Source organism: Kryptolebias marmoratus, linkage group LG15, assembly GCF_001649575.2.
Source record: "Kryptolebias marmoratus isolate JLee-2015 linkage group LG15, ASM164957v2, whole genome shotgun sequence".
NCBI lineage: Eukaryota > Metazoa > Chordata > Actinopteri > Cyprinodontiformes > Rivulidae > Kryptolebias > Kryptolebias marmoratus.
Window position 1 is genome coordinate 31986870 of NC_051444.1, and position 10611 is coordinate 31997480.

General features: G+C 37.8%; 1 protein-coding gene across 19 annotated transcripts in view; it reads left to right on the top strand.

Moving 5' to 3' along the window:
* The window catches only part of ppfia1 (PTPRF interacting protein alpha 1), a 94329-nt gene that overhangs the window by 39777 nt on the left and 43941 nt on the right, over window positions 1-10611 (top strand). For 14 of the 19 annotated variants that reach the window (XM_037979724.1, XM_025010929.2, XM_037979712.1 and 11 more), the window contains 10 exons: window positions 1246-1347; window positions 1990-2223; window positions 2303-2449; window positions 3940-4074; window positions 5699-5761; window positions 6566-6649; window positions 7567-7698; window positions 9284-9346; window positions 9515-9594; window positions 9673-9823. In XM_037979724.1, coding sequence (XP_037835652.1) covers window positions 1246-1347; window positions 1990-2223; window positions 2303-2449; window positions 3940-4074; window positions 5699-5761; window positions 6566-6649; window positions 7567-7698; window positions 9284-9346; window positions 9515-9594; window positions 9673-9823 — 1191 coding nt within the window. The remainder of the gene's footprint in view (window positions 1-1245; window positions 1348-1989; window positions 2224-2302; window positions 2450-3939; window positions 4075-5698; window positions 5762-6565; window positions 6650-7566; window positions 7699-9283; window positions 9347-9514; window positions 9595-9672; window positions 9824-10611) is intronic. The other 5 variants (XM_037979720.1, XM_037979727.1, XM_037979729.1 and 2 more) reach the window with 1 other exon arrangement.

The following is a 10611-nucleotide window of genomic DNA, read 5'->3' on the forward strand; positions in this document are numbered from 1 at the left end:
TGAAAAAGCGTTTCATTATTCAGTTTTTATTGATGTTAGACAATGATTCGATGCAGGTAAAATTAATAAGGTGACGAAACACTCCGGTGGCCCCCCCACCTAGAAAATGAATCCGGCGCCACTGGCTCAGCCCTTTCAATTTCCGCCATTTCGATGTGGAAGGGACGGGAAACAGATACCAGCCAAAGCGTACCAACCCAACTTTGAGCAGAATATTTCAGTCAGAGAGTTTTACAACCTGTTTTTGGGGTACGGGTCGACATTTAAAAGACCTTCCTCTGAGCATCAGTCGTGAAGAATGTAACGCTGGATATTCCCCTTTTCTGTTTAATTTACACGCCACCAGCGAAGATACGGAGGCCCTCTCACCAATTTCCAGCGGAAATTTAAGACTGGAGATGAGGTTTTGCAAAGATAAAATGGGATATCCTTAGTTGTAAAACATTTTCAAAAAAAAGGTCTAATAGTTTCAAATGTTTCTAAAAAGTCTAACATTTTCAAACGATATAAAACATAGAGGTCAGATCTCTGAGGATTCAAAGCACTCTGTAACTTCCTTCAGTTCTTCTAGCTGCTCAGAGTCAGAGGTCTCGTACATCTCAAAGATGGGATGTGATGGGATGTGAATCTGATTTTCCATTTTCAGTTTGTGTAAAAGTGTCAGAGCCACAGTCTTTACTCCCGCATCTTCTGTTAAATCCCTGTTAAACTCGTCTGGAGCCGGGGCTGTTTTCATTAGACCCACATGCCTGCATTATGTTGTTTAATTGGTCTGTAATCTAATCAGAAATGTCATGTTTTCATTAGCTGTAAGCAACAAATCATCAGCATTGTTCATTAAAATGGTACATTACTGATGTATTAAAATTAAATACGATAGGTACACTTAATGACATTGTATTAGCCTTTAGGTAATACAGTCGACAAGTAGTTTTACTTTTAATACTTAAGTAGTTTTAAAAGCAAGTACTTTCTTACTTTTACTTAAGTACAAATGTTAATGTGGTACTTTTATTTGAGTACATTTTGTCTGTGTATTTGTACTTTTACTTAAGTACATTGTTTGAGTACTTTCTCCACCACTGGAAATGAGTTTCTCACTTTAGTGCTGTACTGTGTGTACAGTGTATTAGTAAATAGATTAAAGAACACAAATGTAAAGTGTTAGAAGCAAAGTGCATCTGTGCTTATCAACAAATGAGTAAATTCCTCAATATGGTGCTAAGAGTCTTGTTTTTTCTGCAGCTGGCTTACCTCAGGGAGCAGAGCAGTCAGAAAAGAGGGCTGGCAGATGGAACCAGTGAGGTCAACCACAACTCTGAAAACACACCAACCACTAATGGCAAGGTGAGGATTCTCACTTTGAGAAATGCTTTCCTCTCTCAGATAATGAAAATGATGCTCAACCAACAAATATTGCACGGGACAAATATAATATACTTTATTGTTTACTTTTTTTTTTTTTTTTCATTTTAAATGTTCTAAAGTGGTCAATGTTTGAAAGTTTTCACACAATTATTGTCTGATTTAAACATTTAATGTGTTTATTATTACATCCAAAAGATTGTGCATGTTTACTTTCCCATCTCAGTAATCTTTCATGTTCAGGGTTCCTAAGCAGCAGTGAATTAGCGGGAAATGTATGGATTTGAATGTAGTACTTTCCAAGTATGGATAAGAAAAAGAAATCACTTTATACAAAAAAACATTAGCCTTTTCAGATTCTGTTACCTATTATATTTTCAAGAAAATTTTAATTCTAAAAAGTGCTGAAAAGATATTTTTCCTATTGTATGTAAAGGAAAACCACATCACCATAATGTCCACTTTTGCTTCCTATAGCAACAGGATCACCAACTTCCAGATATTGAAATATGGACTAGAGATAATTCTTTGCTGTATGCTATTTGTGCCATTAACTATTTGACTATTTAGCCTGAGTCTGGAAAATGTGTAGGAAACCCTGTATGAATGTGGATGTGTCCTCAGAGGTCATCAGATGACTCACTGAGTCAGGACGAGGAGTCTGGTCCTGGCTTTGGGAAAGCTTGTGAGCTCCAGGAGGTGGTGGACTGTCAGACTGCTGATCTGGGCCAGTTGAAGGAGAGCATGGCTGCCATGGTGTCACGTATCAGTGAGCTGGAGGAGGACCTGGACACAGCCCGAAAAGACCTCATTAAGTCTGAAGACATGAACACAAGGTTACAGAGAGACCTCAGAGAGGTGAGAGGAGCGGTTTTCTAAATGAAATAGGTTGACTCCAGCCACAATCCTTCTGAGGTTGAGATGCTTTTGTGATCAGTCTATGGCTCAGAAGGAAGACATGGAGGAGAGGATCACCACCCTGGAGAAGCGCTACCTGGCTGCACAGCGAGAGGCTACTTCAGTCCATGACCTGAACGACAAGCTGGAGAACGAAGTGGCCAATAAGGAGTCCCTCTTCAGACAAGTAGGTCCCTGCTCCTAGGATTGGGATGATGTAATGTTTGTGTGAGATACTGAGGCTTTTTTGTGTGTCTGTGTACGTTCAGACAGTATTTTCCGACCCAGAGCTATGGTAAACTGTTTTTCTGCAAGCAAGAATCTTCTGCAGATCTTTATTTTCTACAGAAATAAGAGGTTTTAAGAACTTGTCCCCTCAATTTAAAAATTATTGTGCATGGATTTACAATCCATCCCAAGTCTAATTTAGCTTTCAAAAAAACATTGGTGTCTAAGTGCAGCGGGTGTTGTGCTTTGATTTGTCTTCAGTGTGGATGGTAAAATGGGACATAATAAGTGAGATGAGGCTTTAGGCACTGTCTAAAAATTGTAAAATAAGACTGTAATATTCACTAACATCAATACAGTTGTCTGTTTTTACCTAAATCACAAGACATTTCTGAATCAAACCTTTCTGTCCTTTCACTGCAAGTTAAATTAAACTTAATAAATTTAAATCAGAAACATGTCAGTTTGTATAAACTTGAAGAAATTTTATCTCTGTGCTACTTTGACAGTTCTTAATGATTTGTTTAATTAGGAGTTTGACTTGTTTTGATCAGAATTAGTTTGTAATGTATTATCTGTTTTTTTGCATTTTACAGTGATATTTTTGTGCTTTTTTAGACGTTAGCAAACCTGGAAAAAAATAACTTTTTGTCACTGAACCCAAACAATGATATATTGCAGTTGAACAGAATGTCTGATAGTAAATCTGTGCACACAGATTAGAGCTGAATTTATACTCCACGAGAAATCTGCTCTTTCTGACGTAACAGAGAGAGCTTCTGCTTTAGACAACTCCTTTGCTGATCTCCAGGAAGCCCCCTGCAGTGCACCATTATGGGACTCGGACAGAAACACAGCAGCTGCATGGCCTGAAAATCAGTTTAGTTTGTGTTGTTACAACACTATTACAATCACAGAGATGGATCCCAGGAGAAACAAATTCAGAATGGGCTCTGGGAGAACAATCTTACCTCATTTTGGTCTTGCAACAGCAGATTTCTTTACTTCTTCAGGATTATAAATGCAGCTTTACTAAACTGAGGGGACAGATCTGAATCTGTGGACACAATTTAATCAACTAAGAAGACAGATTGTTACAACTTTAAATTTAAATGTTGTCCTCACCCCTGGTAGGCTCCGTAGTTTTCAGACTGTTGCCAAACAATTCTTGCTGTGTTCAAACTGAATAGAAAGCCTTGAGAAAACTGGCTGGATTATTTTCATGCAGTCAGTGGAGATGGATATGTCTTGATCCTGCTTTTCTTTTAGTTTTTTGTCTTTCTCTTTGTTATTTTCAATGGTCTCCTCTTCACTTCCTGCCCACCCATCATTACTTTGTCTCCCTTTACCCCCCTTCCCTGTCAGTATTCCTTTTTTTTAATTTACCTTGCTGAACTGAATGTGAGGCCAGAGTAAAAGGACAAATGAGTCATCTGAATTTTTTTGTAGTCTGAGGAAAGAAACAGGCAGCTCCAGGAAAAGCTGGAACTGGCCGAGCAGAAGCTGCAGCAGACCATCCGTAAAGCAGAGACTCTTCCTGAGGTGGAAGCAGAGTTGGCTCAGAGGGTTGCTGCCCTCACAAAGGTACAAATATCTGTGTTCCTTATCACCTGTTGCTTTAAATTCTTTGAAAAGAGTTCAACACAAAAATTGTTATAACATAGTCAATTTTAAAGAATTTGAGCTGCAATTTGTAGTAGTAGCTGAGAGCCATTCACAACATACACTGATGAAGCTGTGCACAGTGTTATTTTAAACCAAAACAGCTACAAGTCTGTCAGTTCTTAACATACTGTAAATTAATTTTAGTCTCAAATTATTAAAAAAAAACTCCTTGTATGTTTTTTTTGTACTATTTTCTGAAGAAAAATATACTTGTAGATTTGGAGTTCATCAAGCTTTTGTTTGACACGTACCGTAGGACAGTGGTTACAATTCAGATTGGATAGGACAGGGCGATATGATTTTTTTTTTCCTTAATTAATAATAATAATAATAATTAATAGTAAAGTTACCATTCTACCTTGATCTTGATCTTGATGTACATGACCTACTACTTTAGAGCCTTCCCAGTAACAAAAGTGTTTGTTTTCCTGTTGCACTGAACCTGTACCAAACTGATATATATATATATATATATATATATATATATATAATGTGTATCTCATGCAGCCACAATACTAATCCATAGTTTATTCACAATAAATTCACAGTAAAGATCTCAAATGTTGAAGCTAAGAAAATTAATAATTCTTACGAAAAAAGAAATTGGTTATTTTGAATTTGATTGCTGCAACACATCTCAAAGAAGCAGTTCTGGGTCCATTTTTTACTGTGAAGCGTCCCTCCTTTAACTGCAGTCTGTGAACGTCCAGGAAGTGAGGGGACCATCTGCTGGAGGTTTTGGAGGGAACGTTGTCCTGTTCCTGTCTGATGTATGATTCTAGCTGATCAACAGTCTTTGGTCTTTACTGTTTTTTTGTTTCTAGATGAATCAAATGTTTTCAACTTGCCCTAAACCCATGCAGTGTTCCTTAGGCTGTTGTTTGTATTCCCAGCAAGGGGAAAAGGTGCCAGGTGACAGCAAACTTTTTCTATATGTCTCAAGAAGGAGGAGTGTGCAGGAGGAGAGACGGCAAAAAAATATAATGATTGGTATTCTGATTGGATACTTGTGATTAGATCAGGATGTCTTTTAATAATAATAATAATATGCTGCTTTAAAACAGTTTATAGGAAATGTAAATTGACAATCTTCTTCCTTTGCCAACCTTTTTGCAGCTGAGTAATATTTGCCATCCAAGCCATTTCCTCAGTTCTTTTTGAATGTGTCATGCATTAGCTGATTCATTTCCTCTGTGGTTGCTACCTAATTGTCTCATTGTATAGAAAATGGCACAGAACAGCCTACTAAGAAATGTAAAAATTTGATTTACATTGCCATCAACCATCACTCGCCTCTCATCTATTTAGATGCACTCTGTGTTTTTTCTAACATTTCTTTTGCAGCATATGATCAGCTTGTCTTTATTTTGTTTTCAGGTCTAGTTGTAAAAATACAGTCACATTAAATTGTTTATCAATAATATCCATCCTTTTCTTGCTCTCAGTCACAATGATTCACAGTACTAAAAATAAATAAACACTTCTCCTGTTTATTTGTGTTTTTGTTGTCCTGTTTTGTGTCGTCTTCATGCTGCTCCTTCAGCCTCCATGTTCAAATCCTCAGTGTGCTCTGTCTGGCTCTAAAGACACTTATAATCTGATAAAGGTAGACCAGTTTTATTTGTTCTCTTGGGAAGTTCAGCTTTTCCTTTTATACTGAGCTTAACCAGGTTATGTTTGCAGACTTTTGCAAGTCTTTGCTACCAAACACAAAAATTAAATAAACATATTCCTGGTTAAGTGCAGTGTCAAACTCAATAAAATTAGGTGATATGGAATTAAGCAGTAATCTAGGCTGGGTGCAGGTGTATTTGTGCTTTATAAACATCATCATCCTTCCTTTCTTCCAAACATCGCAGACTTTTCACACAAGTGTCTAGCAAACAGCAGGGACTGAATGATTTGGTCAGAAACTTGGCACATCAAATTGGACACTGCAGGGTTTGTTTTATTTTTTCCTAAATACTAAATACAGCCAATATATACTAATATATATATATTCAGTTTACCTTACAAAAAGAATATTTTGAAGTTCCTGTTTTATCTGGTAGAACTTTGGAAAACTTATTACATTTTTATGGTGAATCTGCATTATGGGAAAAATCAGCTTCTGTGTAAGTGTTTAAGTTGAGCTGCTTTTTTTTAAAACTGATGCACGGTACTTGGCTTGTAGCTGAAAGTTTTATTTTGTTCTGAATATTTGGGTGACTCCATCCTATAGAAGGACTTTATCTTCATAACCAAAACTAGACTTCCTCTGACCTTTTTTGGAGCAAGGTCCTTCTTCAGGATGGGTGATGAATCATTTCAACAATAAAATCTTTGCTTTTTAGTCACTTTCAGATTACACGACTGAGATTCTGGTTGTAGAGATGAGATGGAAATTTTGATCACAGTCCTCTACTTCCAGGCAGAAGAACGGCATGGTAATGTGGAGGAAAGTCTGAGGCAGCTGGAGGCCCAACTGGAGGAGAAGAACCAGGAACTGCTCAGGGTGAGAAATGATAGAAAATCTTCAGTTTTTATTTTTATTTTGTTGTTGAATTTTACACACAGGTGCCTGGAATGGATTGCACATCTTTTTTTCTTTTTGCACAAAATAGGATTTACACAGCCCTCACACCTCACACGGTGCTTCCATCCAGACAGCAGTCTCTCCACTGTCGCCATTTACCTACATTTAACTTATTATTATACTTTGAATGTTTGTGATATTCAGTTTGCAACAAATATTCACCATTTCTTGAGAGTTGGTGGTAATTGTGTCTAAGGCAGTGGTCCAACAAATAAAAGAGCTCTTTATTAACACAGTAGTAAAATATGCAATGTCTCTGTTTCCCCTGTATATCTTTAAAAAGAAAAACAATACAGCTCATTCTTTTCCAAATTCAGAAGTGGCAAAAATTCTCAAGATGCAACAAACTCAATAAAAATAGGTATTGGCAGGTCAGAGGCGTTCAAATATCAAAAATTGGTATTAACCCACAAAACCGAAATTGGTGCATCTCTAAAAATATTTCTTATGTGGTCCAATGTAACTGAAAAATGTATCGCTCCAAATGATTTAACTGCCTTGTTTGAAGTCTTACGTACTTTACTTTCTCTCTCTTCTGCTAATTAGATTCGATAGGTTTCACAACTTTGTTGGCAAAGAGACTAAGACTGCTAAACTAGAAATCTGAAGCTCCATCTGCATATACAGCTTGTATCTGATGTGCATTAGCATATGTATATATATATATATATATGTGTGTGTGTGTGTGTTTATGGATTTGATTAAAAAAGAAAATAACTGAGATGAATATTTACAAGTTTATTGTTAAACCTGTTTTTAACCTGATCCTGTTTTTAATAGTTGTTCACCTATTCAGATATAACACTTTTAGTGATTTCAAATGTTTTATTCCGTAGGCACGGCAGCGAGAGAAGATGAACGAGGAGCACAACAGACGTCTGTCTGAGACCGTTGATAAACTTCTTTCTGAGTCCAACGAGAGGCTGCAGCTTCATCTCAAAGAGAGGATGTCTGCGCTGGAGGATAAGGTGATTCAAAGAACCTTTAGCTTTCTAGCAATCCTAAAGTGGGTGGGGTGATGAAAGGAATAAAAATAAGGATTGTTATTCATACATGAAAGAGGTTCCTTCACTGTCCATTTCTTGGGTCAACCCTTTTAATCACCTGTTGTGTGATTGTGTATCTGAGTGTTATCAAAATCCCTCAGGAACCACTGGACCAATTTCAATGAAACTTGTCGGAAATAAATATTGGATGTACTTTTCCAAATGATTTTCTTTTGCAGTAAATTCATTTTAAGAAGGCTGCCACAGCCAACTGACCAATGAAATATACTTTAGCTAGGGAGAGGATTGGAAGCTGGAAGTTGAAGTCATAATAAATTAACGCCCCCTGTAGGCTGGTTGCAGTAGAGTTTTTAAGTCCCGTCCCTCCATGTAAACAAATGGGTTATTTTCTTGACTAAAAAATAAAAATACACAACATTTAATTTTTTAGTGGTTGATTTTTGTTGATTCACATAGTTTATAACTTGCTGCTGTATGTTGAAATAAGCATTTTTTATTTACAGTCAATTTGTTTCTTGATGCTTTAAGAAAATTGTCATGTTACACTGTTATTGTAAGTGTCACAGCCTGTGAACCGAGTTGGCAGGGTTTGTAGTCAGGAGTTTTAGATTGAGGGTACAGCCCCATTTCCAGAGTGCACAGCTTCTAGCCCTAAAAAGACATTTTGAACAGTGGGAGGAAGTTGTAATGCTTCGCTCAGCTTTAGTTATGTCAATGCAGCTAACCTGTAAAATACACAAAAAATGGCTAAAATGCAGTCAGTTTCCCAGATACTGAGCTAAAATTAGTTGTGGTCGTAGTGGAGTCACTAGGGACTTTCACAAAACACTTCAAGCCTGGACCTAGACGCCTTCTGGTCGCCTCAGTGTGATTTTTTGAATAGACCGAGACAGTGAGGGGGGTTAAAGCCAACTCACCCCAATGAGCATTCATGCCAGAAAGTAGTAAAAGAGCAGAAACTGTTGATGTACGTAAAAAGGTAAGCCAGCTTTGCAGCTCAATAATGTAATGAAGTGGTTAATTGTGGTTTGTGTGAGGAATAAACAAAAAACAGGTTTATTACAGAGAGAACACAGCAACTTTGCATTTAGTCTAAAAAAAAGATTTAAAAATTAACCACAAAAAAAATCACAAAACAATATGAGGGAGAAGTCCCCACCTACTGGTAACAGAAAAAGTTATGTGCCGGGAGTTCAGGTCTTCATTTCCGGCTCCGCCATAAGGTCCCGTTGAATTAACAGCAAAATAAAAGCTTCTCTTTGGTTTAACCATTGCAGTTAAAAAAAACAAAAAAAAACGTACCCCTTTTTTATTTTTGCAATTGCCGTTTTTCTAATTTTGTTTTAAAAACGAAAAAACCGCATGCTTGTTTTGTTTTTGCAATTTTATTTTTAAACGAAAAAAAAACAAAGAACGAACCATACACGGATTCTGTGATTCTGTGTGAGACGTGGATCCGTGAATACAACTTTAAATTATATATCAACATTGGTCAGTGGAAGCTTGTCTTGTGATAAAAGTGTTGAGAGTGTCTTTCTCTCTCCAGAATGCTCTGATAAGAGAACTGGAGCACACAAAGAAGCTGATTGAAGAATCTCATCATGAGAAGGTAAATAAGAGCTTGAAGCGGTTTTCTTCCTGTGTCAGTGGTTTGAAGGAAATTAAACTGTGAGGTTTTTACATTTTTATTCTATTTAATTTAATTCTATTTTAAATTTATTTAAGGATAGAAACATTGTTTCTGCAACATAAAATGTCTACATATATTTTCCTGTAGGAGCAGCTCTTAATCCAGATTGAAACAATGAGGGCAGAAAATGAGCAGGACAGGAGCAGGAGTAACTCTTTACTGCACGGGTAAGCTGCTAACTGTTAGCTTTTATTTTTTATCACTTGTTTTTAATTGTTCTAATTGTTGGATTTGTGTGTTTTCAGATGCTCTCAGCTGGGCAGCACTCCAGACTTCAGATATCCTGTCTCGGCCTCCTCCATGGTGGACACTAACTCAGACCATTACGGTAGCGCTCTTGTCCTGAGACGACCTCAGAAAGGACGCGTGGCGGCAATCAGGGATGAGCCATCTAAGGTGAGTTCATTTCTTGTTGTCTGAATGCTGAGTTAGTATTAACATGATTGTTTTCTTGTTTATAGTTTGTTTTGTGTCTTTTTTTCAAACTACTTCCATGTACTTCATGCTGTTTCAGCCCTTAGTCAGTCCCTCCAGGATTTCGCGATGTTGCGATCGCAAATAATAACGCAAAATCAAGCAAACCCCGCGAAACCGCAACTTTGTGCAACTTTACCCAAAACACCACAACTTTCCCGCAACTTTAACCAAAATAACCCCTAATAACTCACGAAGAAGAGATGTGACGTCACATCCTGTTAACATCAGAATGCCGGGAGCATGCAGGAGCAGCGACAGAAGCCAAAATGTGCGCTGATGCTTCACATTTTCCCACAAAGATTTCAGCAAAACACCGCACTGAAGTTAGTTTTAAGTTGGATATTGGATATTAGCGGCGTCTAGGTCATGGCTGACTTAGCCGTCCCTAAGTGAACCACCGCGCGTGAGAGAAGGGTCCGGCAGAGAACGGCTGGCCGACATTAGCACTCCTGTTTCAGGTCAGCCGTGAGCTAGACGCCGCTAACTCCGCGGAGCGCGAATATCCAACATCTAACCAAAAACTAACTTCACTGCGGTCGCAAACCAGTTTCCTACCCAGCTGCATGAGAGTGGGGGGAAGCTGTTTTGCACGTCCTGCAGTGTAATCATCGAACATAAACGCATCGACAAACACTTTGTGTCTGCAAAACGTGAGGAGAGCTGCAGATGAGGGACAATCCAGAAATGGTCATGAATGTCAGTTTATA